A 22,622-nucleotide genomic window follows, 5' to 3' on the forward strand; every position below is an offset into this window, starting at 1 on the left:
AATTACTCAGAATTCCTTAATATTTTTATGTGATTTAATTATATGTTATTTAATTGTATTCATATATGGTTGTTAATATCCATCAAGTTACAACTGTACCTTTCTCTGAAGGAATTAATGTGATTAAACAAGTTTGTCTTTTGTATTTGTGAATTTTAAGCTAATTGAGTTACAATTAAAATATAGCTCATTTGATCACTGCCATGGACTTCTTATAAAGTAATTTGCTTTTGTAATGTATTAGTTTCATGATATTTCTTTTATTATTACAAATCAGAATTATATTGATATTTATCCATAAAAATTAAGATCTATAGACATTTGGTATTTTTATTATATTGTGGAATGAATTAATTTGAATATTATATATAAAATAAGTAGAATTAAAACAGACTGTATAAATTTAGATTAAAGTATCAAACATTTCAATAAATTAATCATTAAATAATGATGTAATTTGTTTCTTCATACTATGAAAAGTACAAATAAGGCATATTTCCTTTTCTGTAATACTCATGATTTATTTTAATCATATTAAAATAGTGCTGTAGGCATATTCTGCTGGCTTCTACTGTAATAATTTTTTTTTGTTTGATAGAATGGTTTATGTAAAATTTGTGGACATTTCTTTGGTAATTTATTGAATTTCAAAGGTAATGAGTTTGTTCCAAAATGAATGAAATGAAAATTTGAAGACTTTTCAATGCTGTATTGCTTTTTTTCTGAGTATTGAATTAAAAATATAAATATATTGCGAACACTACAGTACTACTAAAAAATTAAACTATTTGCTATAACTATGTGCCTAGAGCCCATTTATTTTTTCCTCTTTTATTTCGAACTTTTACATTTTCCTCAATCTTATATTTAAATTATTAGATTTATTTCTTATTCTTATACATTGTAATTAATGTTTAGGTCAACGCTACACATACAATTTAAAAAATTAAAATTTGAATAATTCTGTTTGATTTACTATTTTACATGTTGACAATGAAATATATCCCTATTATTCTCTTAAAATGTTTAACTTATTTGTTTGAAATGTGTTTCTTCATAGTTACAACCCAGATTTTAAAATAAAAAAATTCTTAATCTAAAAAGAGGTAATTAAAACTAACAGGTGACTTGTTAAGTAATTTTATATACTCAACTGAAATCAAATGAGTGTTTTGAATATGTATGAAATAATATAATGATTTTTTAGGATGTGTAAAATAAATAATATCTTTAAATAAAATATCATAATCAACATATAAAATTTGTTGAGTTAAAATGTTATAAGCTTGCCCTTTTCTACATGAATTTTGTTAATTTGTTTGCTTTTACTGGAAAAAAGGATTTGATTATTAATTTCATTACTTGGGAATAATACTAAATAGAAATTTAATCAGTTCCAAGAAATTGTTTTGAATTATTGTATATGAATGTAAATTTCAGTTGAATTTCCTAACAGTTTCCTAGTAGAATGGCATGTAATTTTATTGTGATAATAAAATTCTTTTAAAGTCTTGCATAGTTTTTAAAAGTTTGCTTTTGGCATTTTAAGATATCAAGACAAAATTATAGGACAAAAATAATTAAAATATTATTTTATGTATTGATCATTTCACAATATTTTGCATAAATATTAAAAAGTGTATATTTATAGAGTGTTAAATACTTATTTTATGTAAATATACAGAATTATTGTTGTATAGATAGCATATCAGCATAATTGATTTTGCTTTTGGTAACCATATCCAAATTGTATTTTTTTAAAATATAGGACTCTTTAGAGGATTGTTGTTGTAGAGTAAAGTGCTCTATGTATTTGCTAATGGGTACCAAGCAAAACATTTCACTAGAATAAAGTTAAAAAACAATTCTGCAATTTTTTGTAAAGATAATTTTTACTTAGAAGTATGTGGGTTTCTGTATATTATGAAATTATTTTTTATATTATTTCTTCTAACATATTGTGCATTTTTTGTTTATAGAAAGATTATGGACAAGAAGACAAAATTTTTGGAATTTAACTTCAATTTATTTATTTTTTTGTGTAAGGCATGATTTGTACACAGACAAAAGTAAAACGCTCCATTCATATCAAAAGAAAACCACAAAGTGACAGAAATTTTTTCTTTGTTTATTTTACATTGAGATTCCGGGATTTCTTTGACACATGTTGACATAGGAAAGGGAATCTTAAGTATCTGTGAAAGAAATGCATAGGTATTAGAGATTTTTATCCCATCATTTGTGGCGTGGAAAACAAAAGAGCCAGCAATTTTTTTAGAGAGCGTGTTAGAAATAATTGAATAAAAAAGTGGGATTTGGATCAGGAAATATGAGAATATTTTAGAATAAAGAAACATGGGCTAATTTAAATTAAAAATTAAGATTTAAATAAAGAGATATCATTACATTATATATATGAACATTTTTTTTTTTTTTTTTTTTTTTTGTCATGAGCAAGGATTCTTAGTTTAATTTTAGAAAAATGTTCAATTTTAAAATATGGTACTTCCATTATGCTGATATGCCTTATATGAAAATGCTTGCTCATAAATGTACTATTCTTCAACATGTATGTGACAAGAAGAAGAAAAGAATAATAAGTGCTTCATAGTTGTTTATATTTTTCAGCACATCTTTAGAACGTTAAAATACTTTAAAACTCTTTCCAGATTTATGGCAAAGTTTTAGAATGCATTGTGCTCTAATCCTGGAGAATTAAATATAATACTGCTTTAATAATTAGGTATGCCAATGTTCATATATACTACATGCTTGTATGTAACTTCATATCTCCAAATGCATTTGGTATTTTATATCTAATAATCCTCCTGTTTGCTCTTATTAGATTTAATGTTATGTAAAGGGACCAACAAATATTATATATTTTAAATAATCCTTTTTAAAGATTTTAGAACCCATTTTTTCTATGATACTTCCTTTTATACATTTTTTACATCAAGTATTGTAACTGTTGTATGTTTGATTTCAAATTATCCTTAAAAAAATAACCAGAACTTTTTCTGTAATTTCATTACATTGTAATACTTCTATTTTCCAGATCATTTTTTATCTTACAGTAATTAATAATTCTAACCAACTACGATAAAAAAAAATGTTTTCCTTTATATGATTGTAATTAAATATTTAACTTACTCCAAGTTTGGAACCGAACAATGAATAAAGTTCAAGAGTCAATATAAATACTTTCTTTGAAAATATTGTCATCATATTTTATAAATTGTTATAATGGCTTACAAATAACATTGTATATAATGTTAATTGAATGGGACAAAAACATTCTTATTTATAATTATGATTTTAGAAATTTCTAATAACATTAATTAAAAAATACTTTTTTGAAATAGTTAGCATTGTGTGAGATTTTATAATCTTAGTGAGATATCCCAAAGTTTTTGAGGTATTCCACGAATTAATTATCATACCCATTCTTCAGGCGCATTTGGAGATATAAAGATTTGTTAGTCTAACAAAATGCTTGATGTAGTTTTGCATTTGTGCTTAATTCACCATATCAGTCTGAATGTAATATGAGCTTATTGTGTTTCAATTTTTTTTTGTGAATGTTTCCTGGTTTTGTACTTTAAATGCGATGGTTTTTGAATGAAAATTTCATGAAATTTTCTAAGTTGTTTGAATGTTTGGAAACTGGTGTTTTTTGTCACTGATATTGTGTTTGATATGTTTGTCACGTTTGATATTTGTGTATGATTAGTTAGAAATTCAAATTGTTACATAAACATTTCATTACATGTGGTTATATCTTATTTTCAGGAAAAAAACAAAACAAAATTGTTTACTGAAGCAGAATGTGAAAAGTACTATGAATAATAATTGTGTAACCTTTTTTTAATAAAAAACAAAGATAATTTTGTTTGCATTTCTCTTATCACAAAATATGAATTATTTTTTCTTTTCACACATTTATTGTTTTTAGAGAGAATTTTTTCAAAGCGTGGCATGTGAATTGAGATATACAATAAAAAAAAATTAATGCACTCTTTACAAGATACAATTCTGATATCTCTTTCAAACGGCATTCAGAAAATATATGTGATGCCATACTAATATTTCCAAATTATAGTGGGCTAATGTCATTTCCAAATGAATTTATTTCATCAGACCGTTACTGATTTATAAGTGAATATAATAAGAAGTTGTTCATTTAATAATTTTTCGATTTAACAAGGCAAAAGCTGGAATATAAACGATTACTGAGAACTTCAAGAGTAACACCATCTTGTCCTTATTTTATCCAAATTTTCACTTTTCTTTTCAAGGCTGAGAAAAGTTATATTTTTGCATATCTAAATACCTCAATCTCATATACTATGTAGGTATACTATAGAGACACATACAGGTAGTTATCAAAATAATGAAACACCTGTGAATAGAATGACATATAAGAATTCATTTCATAAGCATTAAAATAAAATCCTAGCTATCACTTTTTTTAATACTAAAGTTACTTCATTGCAGTAGAAGTAACGCAACTTTAATGAAGTTGTATACATTTGGGTTTTTGTCAAAAGCATAAACTGTCAGACCTTGTAGACTTGCAGAGAGACCAAATCATAGGAGTCTGACAAGCTATAGTAACTGTGACCGAAACAGCCGAGCTTTTATATTTATAGAGGTACAGTGTTAAAATTAAATTATGATAGTGTACATAACATATCAAAATAAAGGATGGAAGGAGAAGCTAAACGAAAGACACTGATAGGTATTGAAGCAGATGGATTATAATGTCTAAAAAGAAATCAAAGTGATCACAGATTAAGCACATTTGTAATTTAATTCTTTAATGTCAATAATTATAGTTAGGAGGCTCCTTCATAAATAAGACATTTACGGCATAACAGCAATTCCCAAGCCACTTTTCAGAGATGTTAATGCCAAGCGTTATCTACAATTTTGCCATAACCACAAAATCTGGTCAAGTGGAAGATAGTTATATAGTCACACGAACGATCTTTCACAATTTTCTTAATAACAGAACGGGTGCACATTTGGAGGACACTTACATGAGTATATGAACATGTTTGTCTGTGAAGCATGGTAGTAGATCTGTCATGGTATGAAGGCATGTTATGATTTTCTGCTGGCCTAATTGTAAACCTGAAAAGAATTACTGGGGAGAAGTAAAAGAAGTTTTAGCTGACCAGGTCCATCGATGATTCAGACGTAGCTTCCTTAAGAGATAGAATTTTCTTGAGTGATAATGCTCCTACTTATACAATGGGACTTATCCATTTGTGGTATGTTGAACCCGAGAATGAAATGAAGCATTTACTTTAGTCTGTACTGTCCTCAGACCTCAATATAATCAAACCATTATGGTTTATTTTAGAGTGTTCAATTCGAATTGATATCCTCCACAAGCATCTCAACCAGAATTTTCACAATATCTCCATGAAGAATAGCACAACATTCCTCTAAACACTATTCAGCACTTGAACGATTCCCAGGTGTATCGAAGCTGTATCGCATTCCAAAAGTCGCCATGCAACTTAATACATTTTTATACACTTTACCATTATTTTGATAACTCTCTGTATATATTTCTCACCCTAGACACTGCACAATCAAATGAATTTTTCGTAAAAAATCATCTCTCTCATATTTTTTAATCTCAAAGAAATCGGAATCAGCCTTTCCTATTTTTCAAGCACTTCTAAAGTAAATAATTCATATTAATATATTTATTTGAAATTTTTTTGGGGAAAAAATAATCTAATATTTCATAAACATGATTCTTATGGTCCATCGACTTAACATTTTCTGAACCTCAATATTAAAATAAATCAATACACAGATCTTTTTTATGCTTACATTTAATAATTAGATGAAAATGTTTTATAAAAACCAAGTGTCAAGAAACAAAAACAATCTAAAATTACATTTTTCTACTTGATCCTTCCCAACTATATATAGTAACAATTTTAAAAAATTACCTGTTGGGCTCAATTAAACTATTAGTAATAGGCATATATTTTGCATTTGAAAAAAGCTTTAAATGAGCGAATATAAAAATTTTGTTATTTATGAAATTTAATGTTATTTGAGCTAATTAATGTACTATCAAAAAATTAGGAAATTTAAATTTTTACATTACTATATTACTTATCTATATACTTATAATAAAGCTCAATGTGTGTGTGTGTTGGCGCTCTACAGGCCAGACCGTTTGACATACAGCTACCAAATTTAGTACATGTATACCTTGGAGGTTGGGAATGTGCACCTGGGGTTCCTTTTTTCGAATTTTTAATTAGAATTTTAATTATTAATTAAAAACTAACTTTCCCGCCAAAAAAACTTCCATTTTCCCACCGCCAACTTTTCCCCCAAATGAGTAAGGCTTCAGTTTTTTTTCTCCCAACAGTAATGAGGCTAGGGTTAATATTTTTCGGCGGATTATTTCAAACGATTCTGTTTATTTTCTTAATGTTTGATGCATTTAAAATTAAACATTTTTAATGAATCGATCTTTCAGATTCATTCTGAAGTACTTTTGAATTAAAATAAAACAGAATAAAGGAAATTAAAAATTTCTAATCCGCATAGCGTTACCCCAACTGGCGTAGAAAAAAATCACGTATTTACGTTACGTAACTGGCGTTGAAAATTCACGCATGCGCATTATGTTGACAATTATTATCAACAGATGCGGACTGGATTTAAATTATTTTTAGGTTCGCTGTATGCTTTTGTAATTAAAATGTATTTATGTTAGTTATATATTTTTTGTATATGCTTATAGTTTTAAGTACATCGTTTTTTAAGTAGTTTTTTTTTTTTTTAAATCCGTTTTCAACCGTTTATTTTAAACGATTCGTTTTATTTTCTTAGTGTTTGATGCATTTAAAATTAAACATTGTTAATGAATCGATCTGTTCATGATGAATCTAAGAAAATTTTATTGACAAATTCTTGAGATATTACATAAATTAAAAAAGATATTTTTTAGTGCCCATAAAGTTTAAACGCTGAGTGACTCTATTTTCAGTAATCAGATTATAAAAAAAAATGCTTCGTTTCAGTAAAAAATATTATTATATTAATTGAAAATTAATTCTTTCCACTTTAATTTAAAGCATAAATTCTACGGGTGCTAACAAAAAAATAGAGAGATACATATTACGTTATAACTGAATCCTTTATAATATTATGAATGAATTATATGACAATCAAAATTTGAAGTTTTAAAATATTTTGATGAAGAAGCTATTAAAGTAGGAATTGCATAAAATATTTAATTATTAAAATTTTAACGAACATTAAGATTGGCGAACCGGCTGGTCGACAAATTCTTGAGATATTACATAAATTATGAAAGATATTTTTTAGTACCCATAAAGTTTAAATGCTCAGTGACTCTGTTTTTGTTAATCATGTTATTAAAAAAATTAACATTTATTGACGAACACGAACACACTGATATTCACCGTTACTCTGATTAGACATTATAAAATCTGAATAGCTAAACATAAACGTGTAAACAGCTGTGCGCTGGTTTCTATGGCAACACAGCTGAAAAGGGAAAAGAAATTTCTGAGACAGAACATCTGCTTTACCCAATTTTATAGAATAACTTTTCCCCTTTTTCGTTTCATTTTTAAAAAAAATTACTTATTTAATAAGAACACCTGCTTTACCCAATTTTTTTAGAATAATTTTTTTCCTTTTTCGCTTGCTTTAAAAAAACAACTAAACATAAAAAAAAAAAAAAAAAACGTATCAAAATCCTAGACAAACTGCGCATGCGCCTGTCTCCATGGGAACAGAGCTGGAAAAGGAAAAGTCGTCTGTAAGACAGAACAACTGCTTTACCCAATTTTTTAGAATAATTTTTTTCCCTTCTTCGTTTGCATTAAAAAAAATTTAATAAAAACACCTGCTTTACACAAATTCTTAGAATAATTTTTTCTCTTTTTCGTTTGTGTTAAAAACAAAAAGACATCTATATCTATATCTATACTTATAATAAAGCTCAATGTGTGTGTGTGTTGGCGCTCTACAGGCAAGGTCATTTGACATACAGCTACCAAATTTGGTACATGTATACCTTAGAGGTCGGGAATGTGCACCTGGGGTCCCTTTTTTTGAATTAGAATTTTAATTATTAATTAAAAACTAACTTTCCCGCCAAAAAAGTCTTCAATTTTCCCCACCGCCAAATGAGTAAGATTTTTTCTCCCAACAGTAATGAGGCTAGGGTTAAAAATTTTCGGCCGATTATTTCAAACGATTCTGTTTATTTTCTTAATGTTTGATGCATTTAAAATTAAACATTGTTAATTAATCCATGTTTCAGATTCATTCTGAAGTACTTTTGAATTAAAATAACACAGAATAAAGGAAATTAAAAATGTCTAATCTACATAGAGTTACCCCAACTGGCGTAGAAAAATTCACGCATTTCCGTTACCGTAACTGGCGAAGAAAATTCACGCATGTGTTCTGACTGTTGACATGGCAACCATTATCAACGGATGTTTTAAATTATTTGTAGGTTAGTTGCATACTTTTGTAAATAAATCGTATTTATGTTAGTTATATATTTTTTGTATATGCTTATAGTTTCAAGTACATCGTTTTTTTAAGTAGTTTTTTTAAACCTGTTTTCGACCGATTATTTTAAACGATTCATTTTATTTTCTTAGTGTTTGATGCATTTAAAATGAAACATTGTTAATGAATCGATCTGTTCATGATGAATCTGAGAAAATTTTGTTGACAAATTCTTGAAATATTACATAAATTAAGAAAGATATTCTTTAGTGCCCATAAAGTTTAAACGCTCAGTGACTCTGTTATCAGCAATCATATTATTAAAAAAAATGCTTTGTTTCAGTAAAAAATATTATTATATTAATTGCAGATTAATCATTTACACTTTAATTTAAAACATAAATTCTACGTGAGGTAACAGAAAATGAGACAGATACATATTACGTTATGACTGAAGGCCTTTATAATATTATGAGTGAATTATATGACTATTAAAATTTGAAGTTTTAAAATATTTTGATGAAGAATCTATTAAAGTTGGAATTGCGTAAAATATTTAATGGTACGACCGGAGTTTAACCCCCTGCCGGAGTAAACCCCCGCAATTTTTAAAAATCGCCAACAACGGCCTAGCGAAATGTTCAAAAGCAAAGGAGCAGGTATTCAATTATAGTGCATAATAAAGATTGCCAGCTTTGGCGCGTTATCGCAACTGGGCGAAGAAGGGGGTAAAACTCCGGTTCAATCTATTTAATTATTAAAAATTAAATGAACATTAATATTGGCGAACCGGCTGGTCGCCAAAGGCGGCTAGTATTTAATAAAATACTTCAAACTAAGAAATTTCACTATGCCAAAATTTACTGAATAACAAAGCTTAAAATTTCAATATTTAAAGTAAATCAACTGTCATTGTTTCTTTTAGAAGTCCAGAGATTGGAGGATCTTCCATGAACATCCTTTGAAATAGTCTAAAATAATGATATTAAAAATTCTGTAATTTGGTCGGTTTCATAAGTTTTTTTCTTCTTTTTTAATATTAAATGTGCCAAGAATATTTTATAAAATATGATTGGGACTGAGTAAAATTTAGACAGTAATACTTTCGTCAGTCTATTTATCAAATGAGACAATATAAAATGTAATAACTTCATGTCATTAAAAATATTTTACCAATTGGAAGTATATACAGATTCTAATAATTCAGAAGTTAGCTACTGGGTCACTATTAGAGTGTATATCCTATATATTTTAAACTGAGAATAAAATACTTTTTTATTAATTAAAATAATCCTTTTAAGAGCGATGTTTTATATAGCATAGTATATTTACTAGAATCTAGCAAAATAATCTCTTGTTTTGAGTTTATAAATATAGTGATAACAGGGTGCGTAGTGAGAAACTGTTGCAAAAATTAAGTACTTTTTAAGCATCCTTGTATAAGTATGCATTAATAAACTGCATATATATATATATATATATATATATATATATATATATATTTGTTTTATAATAATGTTATTTTTTATTGAAAAATTAATTTTAAATGCTCATTTTTTTTAAAAATTTTAATATTTATTTCTGTATTTGTGCAACATCTACTATTGTAAAATTATGCCTTTTTTGGATTTTACAAAAGCATAGAAGAAATAATCATAAAAATGAAAAAAAAATTATCAAAACAAACTTTTTACGTCAACAACAAGTCATATTTTATAAGATTCACAATAAAGATCTGTGAACTTTTCCAATATTTCTTAAAATTAAAATAAATCATCAGATAGATACATTTCTGAAAATATCGATAGTGATGTGGGAACACAGCATGACCACAAATTTTGTATTTGATTTTTATATAAGCAAAAACAATTTAGATCCAACAGGGCTGGAATGGAAAGATTTATTTTATTTTATCCCTGCAATGTCTCATTCTATTAAATAATTTTATTTGCAATCTTATAAGACTTAAGCATTCCTATGGCTATCACACATATGACTGGAAAATCTGCCATGAAATTGATGATAGAACAATTCCATATTCTAAATAAGTTTTTTATTATAAAATAATAATAACATTCACAAATTATAGGGTAAAAAAGAAATTGTCTTATTGTCTCTTATTTCTAAACTGTAGTAAAAGTCTTTTTTGAACGTTTATCTTTCCTGATATTTAATGAAAACCTACTTTTTAACCTATAAGCAAAAATTCTTACTTAAAAAAAATGACAGAAGAAACGTTATATATATTTTACAAAGAAATGAAAATGCTTTAACACCGAGTTTTCATAAATAACGGAAGCAAATTCATACCAATATACACCAAAAGTCAAAAAAGTTCTGTAGTTAGAAGTGTGGTGGATTGGAATGCGATGATAGAACCTGGGACCTTATGGTTCGCAGCCGAGTAACAAGACCACAATACAAAAGCAATTGCTCGTGTAGCGTAGCTGTTAACTGGCTTATAAACTTTCCCTCCAATGAGTCGGAGGTGAGACGAACGATATGGCTATTGAGTGGTGATGTATTAGCTGTTGATTCTAATGCGCCTGTACCCATTTGAGTAACGCCATGCGTTATGGCCAGCGTGTGTGGGTGAGTGGTTGCTGCGCCAAGTGAGTCTGACGACTTTAGATTGCTGCGTCAAATGAGTCTGACAACATCACCACACAACAGCCATATCGTTCGTCTCACTTCCCACTCACTGAGGGAGAGTACTGTGGTGAAAAGCTTATAAGCCAGATAACAGCTACGAAACAAGGGAAATTACTTTTGTATTGTGGTCATGTTACTGGGCTGCGAACCACAAGGTCCCAGGTTCTATCCTCGCTCATCACAATCCGCCACAGAAGCAAAACGGAAATAGATCAGCCAAAGAGTCTCCCCAAAACTTATTTTCATATTGCCAGGACATGCCTTGTGTGTCATGGCTACAATAGTTACAGAATATTAACAGTAGACGCGAATTAAATATTTTAACTGATTCTATCGTGTGATCGTCGGCAATTGTTTTGAGATTAATCTCTGACGTGCAGTTGAACCGAAAGCGAATTTCGGTTTTAGATGCATTCTTCCCAATTGATTAAAACAAAAATTTGATTAAAAACTACACTTATAGTCACAAAATTACATTTCAAATTTGATATATTTAAGTCACCACAGTTTTGAGTCATTGAGTTTACATATTTCTCAAAAGTAGAGACCGATATGCTGTGAACCTCTTGTTGGATTTGGCTCAAAATTTGACAGATGTTAAGTTTAAATAAAAGCAAAGAAAGCATTTTTCTTCTTTTACTACAATTTTAACAGCTGCAGAATAATGTGATTCAACGATTCGAAGAAGCAATATCATTTTGAATTACAACATAATACAAATCTTTGTTATAAACTTTGTCCAAAACTAATTTCTCAGAAATTATTTTTAAAAAATTACATTCAACCAAACAAATTTTTTATTAATTATTTATTTTTAAACTTTAAACTGGTGTTAAAGTAATTTTTATGCGATAATATGCTTAGATATTAGGATAAAAACACATTAAAATTCTATTTTTTAATTAAATTTCGAATTACAAGTTTGAGATAACCGTTCTTAGTGTACCTCTAATTCCCAAAATATAACTTTCCCACGTTCATGCTTCTAACTTCAATGGTTTTATGCTGGGTGTGGCTCAGGTCAAGACTTTATATATAAAGAGATATTTCGTTGGGAAAAAAAATTCTATAAGAGTTATAAAAAGAATAAAAATCTTAATAAAATGATAAAACCTAAATCTAGAAGAAAAAAAAAATTGTAAAAAACTTCTTTTTATTTCTTTAAAAATATTTAAGTACTTTATCCAGCAGTTTCCTTTTTTCTTAATCAAAACAAATTTGGCCAAATTAGTCTAACAAATAATAATGCTCAAATGGATGAGGACATACAAAAACACCGCGAAAAATATCACGATCATTGAAATTTAAGGCTTCAAGTTAAAATTTCATAATACAAGATTACACGCGATTGATTAACGTAATTACATACTGCAATTAATTACAATTCAATATAGTACAGTTAAATACCTGTAGTAGGTCGTCCAACCGATTCCTCCAAAACGACATATTAATGCGAATGATGATCGAATATGTTATGTTTTTAAAGCACCTTTTCCCAAATTCGATATATCGTTTTAGTTCATCAAATTCACCCAGCTATTTTCATATTTTCCGTTGATCGGTCCATATTGCATATTCTTCTTTAACAGCACATAAAACTTTAAATATATACTTACCATCCATGACTTAATAAATTCTTAACATCTAAAACATGAATTGAAATTAGAATGTTTTTCGATTCGCAATAAATATGGTATTGTACCCATTTCGACCTGCCCATTTCAGACAACTATTCCAATATTTTAATAAATGGCAATGCACATTGTTTAAGAAAGGGGGGGGGATCATTAAGCTTTGTTGGGCTTTTTTTATTGATACATCCGGTAACAAGCCTGTAGGACCATGATTCCGAATTACCATATTCAACTTGGGGGAAAGCAAAACAAATCAAAAAGCTTTCTTTTTCTTCAAGAGAAAATTAAGCACTTTCCATGACACTACGCACCCTGGACAAGAAAAAAAAATAGAAATTTTTTAATTTACTAACATTTTATAAAAAATATTTTTTTTTTCCTTTACCTAAAAAAAAAAAAAAAAGTATATGTGAAATAATACTGAAATGTACTTTTAGATAGACAGAAGGAAAAAGTTATAACCTTTGCACATAGGTTATACAAATTCTTTAGAAAAAAAATTGCGAACTTAATAACTTGTTTCAAAAGAAACGTTTTAAGATACAAAAGAGGAGGATAAAGCTAAAATTCATACTATCATTAGCAAAATTCTCAGATTAATGTTTCTTGTCTCAAACAGTTATATAATACAAAATCCTTTATTAATGTGTTTTCTCTCCGCACATAGGTAACTTTTTATGTTCATCCATGAATATCATTTTATATTTTGCAATAAAAAGAAATAGCAACTACTACTTCATAAACTCCCAGTATTTTGGAGATAATTGTCAAAGGAAATTTTATAAATTTGGAAAAAATGAACTGGAGAAAAAAGCTGATTTTGATTTGAATATCAATAACTGCTTGCTGCACAACAATTTCTAGTCTATTGGTAGCATAAAACAAATTTTTATTACAAGAAATTGGTACTAAAGGTTGGTTCTCTTTAAATGGTAAGAACTTATGATAAATTTTAATACTATTCTTACAAAAACATTCTTTATTCAAGACTTTTCTTTTTGTAATATATTTAGAGAACCAGCAATATTGATATTATAAGTAAATAATGTTAAACTGCTTGATTTATGATGGGTTTTAAAGAGAAGAGTTGCAAAATTTCTTTTCATTAAGGCAATTTTCAGGGGACAATAAACATTCTATTCTAATTATTTTTCTAATAAAAGGAATGTTTGGAAAGATTATTGCTATCATCGCACACATGATTTTGGCATATTATAATTAATTAGATTTGTAAATATTTTAAATTTATTTTTCTTAATAAGTAAACAAATAATTTGTAGCAAAATGTTAGAAAGGAAAATTTGATAAAAATAAATAAACATTAATTCTTAAACTAATTTCAATTTATTTTTTTAACTTCCATTGACCATTTGAATATTTATTATTTTTAAATGAATATTTTTTTATCATTTATAAATTTTAAAAAATAGCTGAAAAATTTCTAATGTATAAAAAGCTTAACAATTTTATTAAATATATATTTTTTTTTATTTAAGAAAACATATACATAAATAAAACAATATTTTATATTTGTTTTTTCTTTCGATTTTTCTTTCTACAGCTTTCTTTCGATTTTACAGCTTCTACAGCTTTTTGAGGACCTACAATAATAAAATATACCACAATTACAATAAATATATTTTACTTTAAAAAATTAGAATAAAATATATTTAAAAACATACCTACAAAATTATATTTTGTGAAAGAGGGTTCAAAGTATTAAAATAGAATAATACATCTACTAAAGAATAACTACAATCTTTTTCTTAAACCATTTTGGCATCCATTGAAAAGGGAAGTAGCATACACAGTGCTTCTTAAAGACATTTCAAATTCCTTCTTCAAATTATTCATTATGATTTTTTTTTATTTTGATAAAGATAAAGATTAGTTTTAAAAGATAAAATGATACATCAGTAATGATAAATTTGCTATTCTTTGAGCTCAGGAAATTCTACAAGCAGTAAACAAACAAAACAGTTCTTGTTTCCATTCTTCACTTTATGATATATTTATCAATTCTTAACTATACTCTTTCATTGATGCTGTATGAGGGCTTTCTAAAAAGTATCCGACCTTTAGCCAGGAAAATATATTACTTATGTTATGAAATTGTGATTCTAATCCCCTTCAAAGTAGGCCCCTTGTACATTCACACACTTAGCCCACCTATCATTCCACTGCTTTAAACACTCCTGGAAGGCTTCTTTTGGAATGGTGTTCATTTCTGCTGTCACAACCATTTTAGAATTGGTTAAACCACTTTTTCATTGGTATTATTCCCATAATACCATCTCCAAACTTTTGCTGAATCTTATAAATAGTTTCACTTTGAGAATCACCATGCTTTTAACAAATTTTGATGCAGTATCTTTGCGCAACTTGTCCAGTCATCTTGAGAGAAATAAAAAATTCAACTAACACATATGACAGCACTCTACTTAACAGGCAGTGGCTGACATGCTCAAATACAGAAAAAAAATTCAAGCAAGCACATTATCTTCCACTGTGCACAGTGGCGCCACTCTAGCATCATTACCACACACAGGGAAATTTGAGATCGGATACTTTTTAGACAGCTCTTGTAATTATTGGTAGTGGACAAAAATATTACTACCATATGGATCAAAATACCAGATAACGTTTTTATTTTATATAGCAAAAAGATTGTCGTTTGGATTGTCAAATGTCATTGGAATTACAGATTTTTGAAAAGTATAAACTGACTTATTCTTAAATAATATTTTATAGCAAGAGGCATCCTGCACAATCTGATATTTAGAAAGAAACCATGAATATTAAAGTTAAACATATAATACAAAGCCAAAAAGTTTCATATTAAACCACAATAAATTATACTTTATGCAAAGAATTAAAGAAAGGTAAAAACTTACAATAGATGCTTGGGCTTAATAATTTTCCAGATTTTGTAGGAAAACAACCCGTTAATATTTTTGATATGATAGGTTTTGACAGCATAGCTTTCAGTTGTTTCCTAAGTGCTTTGACTTCCTTTGCTTTAGCAGCCTGTTCACGCTCATCACCAATATCATTTAGTCTTGAATGCAGTCAAGGAAATCATAAATTAATAGTTTAACAAATCTAAACATAAATGAAATTCGGAAAATTAATTTTCTTGTATAAAATAATATTTCCTACCTATAATAAGTATCTTAAAAATGTATACATAATAATTGTGAAAATTTCTTCGTATTCAATTTAATTTATGACATGAAACATCTAAAAATCATTTTTATGTATAGAAAATCTTTTATACGATATCTTTTACATTTTTATAAAAAAGAACATTTAAAGAGAACATTTAAAATATTTTTTTTATGTAAATATCACCTTAAAATTGCTGTAATGATTTTTTTAGAGTATCAATTGAATTTATTTTCATTAATTATATAAATTACATAAGAAGTATAACTTCTTATTTAAACAATTAGAATGAAAAATTACAAAGTTAAAAAAGTAAGATTTAAAACTCATGCATCAATAATCTTCATTGAAAATAAACAAATAAATGTAATACTAATTAAAAGGATACAAATCTTCTTCAACATCAATTTCCATGTCATTGGCAGCATTTTTAAACCAACGATTTTGGGCGTTCAAGCGATTCATTCTGTGTTCCAACTTATCGATTTGTCGAGCAAGTGTCACTCGTTCTTTAACCAGTTTCAGTATTTTGTGATCTACAGGAAAATTGGGAATTGCTTGTTCTAGGAAAAAGATTGGGGGAGGGGGGGAATAAAAAGATTTAAAAAATTAATTTAACATACATAAATTTCTTAAATAGTAAGAAATACTTAAAATACTTTATACACCAAAATAACAAATAAGAAGTCTAAAATTAAAGTTAACTAGATCCATGAGATTCATTTATGAGAAAACATTTCAAAATTGATTAGTTACATTTAAAACAATCATCTTCTAATTGTTTTTATTATCTAGTGGAAATGAACTACAAAATTGAATAATGAAGAGTAAAAGTAACATTTTCTGCATCAAAACAGCACCATTAGTTGAAAAAGGGGCAAAGTATAGATTTGATTTGCTTTGACTTTAAACACTCCAAATTTGGAAGGGATAGGCCCTAGAATACTCTTTTACGTTAATAGGAATGCTAGGTAAAATATTGTAAATAATTTTATAATTTAATTGAGAGTATAGCTTTTTTCCTATTAGTTCATATGGAAGTCAATCGTAGTTTGATAAATCTAAAAAAAAAGTCATAGATTGGCCTATTTGCAAAACATTACTAATATATTGCAAATAAGAATGCTTTTTGCTAAATAGTAAATAATATTCCATTTGCTTAATTTAAACTGTCGTCAACATACACATTTAGAATTACAAATCAATTGCCAGTTCATTAATAGGCATGAGAAAGTTTAGTTTAGTTATATTAACACCCCATTTTAAAGCAATACTAGGGCTATTTTGGGACGGATCTTGTAATTTTGAACTGCGGTCAGATGAAGAGGAAGACACCTAAGCTGGCACCCTTCTCCCCAAACTTCCATGCCACAACAGCAGGAGGATGTTTGGATCCAATGAATTTAACATGCACCAGACCCGCTCCCATCCCATGGCAGTTATTCAGTGGATTAGAGCATCGAACCTGAAACCCTCCTGTTCTGAAGCTGAGACCTTACCACCCGGTTGCCCAGAGAATGGGAGAGATAACTGAAGTAATTTGTTATACTTAATATATTTGTTATAATAATTTGCATTTGGTAAAAAGATGCTCATCCATATTACTTTAATAATATCAGCCAACATTGATGAATTACACATTATCACATTAAATGAAAGTACTATTAATAAATGTAGAATAAACATAGAATATTCTGACTGATCAGATATGCACATAAAAAATTAATTGGAAAAAAAAAAAAAGATGAAATTGGTCCACTTTATTAAAGCTGTTAAAACATTATTTTCCGACAACTTTCAAAAATGGAAAGTAAGTTAATCATAGTTTGGAAAAGGATAGATTTAACACCATGATTTTTTCAAATGAAGTAAAAACAGACCAAATTAGTACAGTGATAGCGGCTGGGAATCTCTACAGGAGTTTCCCTTTTTATACAGAAAATACAATTTTTTTAGTATTTTTTTTATTTCCAACAAAATTGGGAAGTGTCAGATAGACGATCACTGAGGACATATATATATATATATTCTATATAAAACAAAAATAAGTAAAAGCTGGCCAGTGGTTGGGCTAAGGAATTGATTCTTTGATTATTCTATTTTAAATAAATTTTGAGTACTTCCATAATAATGTACCTTTGCTTAATGTTTTACAAATTCTTTTGTACAGTAATCCCTCTTGTGGTTCTATAAGCAATAAACTTAAGCCCTCCTTTTCTGCTCTTGCTGTTCTTCCACTTCTGTGAACATAAGTCTGAAAATAGAGAAATCTCTATTATTTATCAAAAGCCAGAATATAATTAAACTGCTGACAAATCAGAAATATTTTATTTATCAAAAGCCAGAAAATAATTAAACTGCTAACAAATCAGAAATATACAAGAAATTCAATTTTAATATTCAGAACAAGAGTAGTGTCACATAAATTGACAGTTTTTGAAATGAAGAAACCACAGAACTATAAAAGTAATTTTTAAGTTACATTTTCAAAGGTCAACTTGAAATTTGCTTCAAATTTAAATAGTAATTACAAAGTTATTTATCCTTTCTTTACCTTTAAATTGTGAATTAAAATTTTTATTCACATTTTAATTTTAAAGTCTAGATTAAAGGAACTGTGACATTAGCAAACTTCAAGTTAAAATAAAAAGGATATTTTTCCCCTAGGAAATTTTACGTATGATCTAAAATTTAGTGCCAATAAAAATAATTTTTTAAAATTATAAATTTATATAAAAATTTGTTTTTTGAAGTTTTTAAAATAACAAATCAAAAATGCATTGAAATGTGACAATTTTCAAGTTCATAACTACAAATCATCACATTTCAGGAAGGGGGAAAAAAAAAAAAAATCTAGAATCATTTTCATATTAACTCAATAAGTGAATATGGTTCTATAATTACAATAAAATTATTTTCATTTCATTTTAATTAAAATAAAAGTTAAAGCAAATACTGATTCAAGTAAAACTTAAAATCTGAAACGTATAAGATATATTTTTAGTCCTAAAAAGCCTTTTAAATATATTTTTATTTATTTCTTTTAGTAATATTAAAGTAAAAAATTTCACTGAATGCACTCTCTATATGTATACTAAAATGGAAGGGGGAAGAGATCCCCAAAACTATATTTATATCACAAGAGTTAATTATATGTTTAAAAAATTAATTCCAGTCAAACCTCGCATAATGAGTGGCAAGTAAATGTCATGATATCACAAGCTGATCTGGCTAATATCAGTCTGTGCTGAGTGCTTGTTTGAAAGGAATCCTTATATTTACATGAAAGAAGTTTCAGTTAGCCTCCCCCAATCATATTCTTAAATGTTTAAATTTTACTATTTTTGAGATTTTAAGGGATCTGCTATTGTTTTTGAACTTTTTAGAGATCTTTGGTTCATGGAGAGGGTATACCACCTGGGATCAGAAATAACAACAACAGCTGGATAGTGTTAGCAAAGGCGACTCTGAGGAGTTAGAGAAAGTGCCTAAGGAATCATAGCAGACAAGATTTTGTCTCTGGTCAAGACTATGAAGTTAGTTAAACATGGGTAGCAATGACATCCATAAGCTGGAAGAAGAACATAGACAGAACTACTGAAGAGCTTATGCAACTGCATTTTATATAAAAAAGCTGCAGAGGAGATTTTGATAGGAAAGGAAGAAATATCAGATGCAATTGAACAGCAACCTTTCCTGAAAGTATGAAACATAGAGATCCTAAAAGTATGGGAAATTATTGCATCATATGTTCAGAAATATCACGCTAATAAGGCAGTAGCTATCAGTACTACATATTCATTTTACGATAATGAAGCATATCCAAAGGTGACTGACTGTCTTAAGACAGTTTTCCTTGTAAAAAAAGCATGCATTTTAAACTACATTATTATAAATCTGAGTATTTTTTTCGCAATGGAACACACTGTGCTATTTTATCTGAACTGCTATGGTTTGTTGTTTCACATTACAAATCAGATTCGGAACAAAGTTATACTCATTAAGCGAGGTTCCACTACATGAGCTTTTTGGCTCTTTTATATATTAGAGTAGGTCATGTAGCACGAACATTTTTTTTTTTTGAGATTACCCATCTGACATAGTCAGGAAAAGATTTCAAAAAGTGTTTTGAATTCACTTGAAAACTTCATTAAAATGGAATATCTTCTATCTCCAGTTAAAAAAAATATGGAATAAAATATTTAATTTTAATTTATTTATTATTTTTTAAATATTTACACATATGCATCTTTTAGCATTTCATTAGTCAATTTTTTTCTAAGTTTGGGATAATTGCACTCATCTGTTCTTACAATTGAAGCTGAAAAATCAAAAAATAAATTATTGCAGAACTTTTCTTAACTTATTTTTTTGGCATTTTAAAGTGAGATCTTAAAATGCTTTTGCACTTCAATTGATATGCCTTCAATGTTGTTTTCACAAGTTTGTGTTGAAAAATAAGAATTGAGCTATTGGCTATACAACTTTGAAACAACGATATTTTCAAGTTTCTTATGTAAGCTCTTTATTAGTTTCATTATCACATTTTATGATATGCCAGCATATCATAAAACAGTAACAGTAAAATAGTTCACACCATCCTTAATCCTAATAAGCTGGTATTCATAACATCCTTGTAGGTTGACAACACATTGCATCTAAATTACCAAATACTGGGCATTTTCACTTTGAATAAGGGCGATTCATGACTGAAATGGTAAAAACAAATGCCAACAAAAATATTACATTGGAACTATACTGAAAATAAGAGATATGCAAGTAGGACTAAAAGGTGTATTCATTGAAACCAGTGGGAATAATATTCCCAAATCCTTTTCATATAAACTCGAATAAACTTTTCATCCTAGAGTACACCTTATATGGCACTGGTGTACTGTAGGATGGTGTATATAGTGGTATATATGTTAGTGTAATAATGAAATATTAATTTTTAATATGAATTCAGCATTTTTACTAAATCTACTGTGCCATACTTGGCAATTAATCCCTCGCATATAATTAATAATATCCGAAAAAATGTGTTTTAGACATGTTTTCTTCAATCGACACAAAACTGCAATTGCAATCACAAAATCCATTTGAAATTTGATATATTTAAGCCTCTGCATTCTTTAATTATCACGTTTACATGTTTCTGAAAGTGCAGACTGACATACAGTTAACCTGCCGTTGAATCTGGCTCAAAATTTGATAGGCATCTACACTATAGATGTTAAATCTGTGTACCAAATTTTCTTTATCTAACTCTCTTTGTTTTGTAATTATTGGCTTAACTTATATTCAAATGGCCGGACAGCTGGAGTCTTTCTGAACAGATTTCATACAAACTGATAGAAATGTGTGTATACCAAATTCCAACCCTTTAGCTCAAAGCATTTCCGAGTTACCTTTATCATAGACAGATAGATGGACATTTTTCAGAAATGTGTTTTTCGAACCTAGGGAGGACTAAAATGCAGAGATTCGTCAAAATCTTGAGTTTGAACTTTTTCACGATTACTATTTTCTCTATGCTATGTACATGAGGAAGTGAAAAAGGATGGTGGGCAAGCAGGAGCAAAAGCGCACATCTATTTCAATTCTACTACTCATCTGAAAGAATGGCATTTTTCTGCAATCATGACGAATGTTCAAGTTTTGTTCACAATTTTAACAGGAAATTATTTTGATAATCGAAATTTTGAAATATAATTATTATAATGTAATTAGAAATATTATGTATATGAGGAACTATATACATAATGTAATAATACACGGTAATTAAAATGAAAATCCTAAGAATAATAAAGAGATAAATTGTACTGTCAGTTTTGCAGACGTTATAATTTCATGTTTTCTTTTAAAGATTCGGAGTCTTAAAAATAAAATTAGATTAAAAAATTAAATATTCCAATTAAATATGATAATCCATCATTAAAAAGGGGAAAAACATCTTCTACATACTTCAGTAGTACGAGGCACTTGGAAGTGAATTACATGTTCAATTCCTCTGATGTCTAAGCCTCTAGCAGCAACATCGGTTGCAAGTAAAATTCCATTTTCACTCTTTTCAAATGTTTCTAAATTTTTCAGCCTTTGACGCTGATGCATAGAAGCATGAAGTGGTAATGGGTGGCATTCTAAAAGTTCAAGAACGTTTCTTAATCGACGCACACAGTCAATACTGTTACAAAACACCAAAGTTCGTCCAGGGTGCATTAGAATAAAATAATAAAGATATGAATCCTGAAATATAAAATAACAATATTAATCGTCTTAGTTACTAAATGTGGAATCTGAATACATAAAACACATATATCAATAAATAATACACCTACCTTATCTTCAATGCTGCACATTATTTGAGTTTCTGTTAATGTCTCAACAACTGCAGTTTTCTTAGTTATATCAATAACTTTTGGATTTTTCATTCCAATCAATTTGACTAAAGATTCTATATGGGGGAAAAAATAATAAATATAAATATTTACAATACTAAGACAAAATAGAACACAGATTTCAGTTACAACCAATATACAAATCTGATTAAAATATTTTTGTTCAGTTATCCTTAAACAGTTTAGCTTAATACGCTGAAATTAAGTTGAAAAGGATTCCTTTAAGAGAAAAGAAAGATGG

The 22,622-nt window shown here is 28.0% G+C and overlaps 1 protein-coding gene across 1 annotated transcript in view; it reads right to left on the reverse strand.

Moving 5' to 3' along the window:
* Positions 1 to 14,282: 14,282 nt before the first annotated feature.
* Positions 14,283 to 22,622, reverse strand: part of LOC129971413 (ATP-dependent RNA helicase DDX24-like) — a 28,153-nt gene continuing 19,813 nt past the window's right edge. The window contains exons 10-15 of the mRNA XM_056085166.1: positions 22,322 to 22,437; positions 21,948 to 22,229; positions 18,120 to 18,237; positions 16,372 to 16,546; positions 15,713 to 15,876; positions 14,283 to 14,419 (exon numbers count right to left, since the gene is read on the reverse strand). Of these exons, the coding sequence (XP_055941141.1) occupies positions 14,343 to 14,419; positions 15,713 to 15,876; positions 16,372 to 16,546; positions 18,120 to 18,237; positions 21,948 to 22,229; positions 22,322 to 22,437 (932 nt within the window). The 3' untranslated portion in view covers positions 14,283 to 14,342. The remainder of the gene's footprint in view (positions 14,420 to 15,712; positions 15,877 to 16,371; positions 16,547 to 18,119; positions 18,238 to 21,947; positions 22,230 to 22,321; positions 22,438 to 22,622) is intronic.

The sequence above is a fragment of the Argiope bruennichi genome, chromosome 6 (genome assembly GCF_947563725.1).
Source record: "Argiope bruennichi chromosome 6, qqArgBrue1.1, whole genome shotgun sequence".
Lineage (NCBI taxonomy): Eukaryota > Metazoa > Arthropoda > Arachnida > Araneae > Araneidae > Argiope > Argiope bruennichi.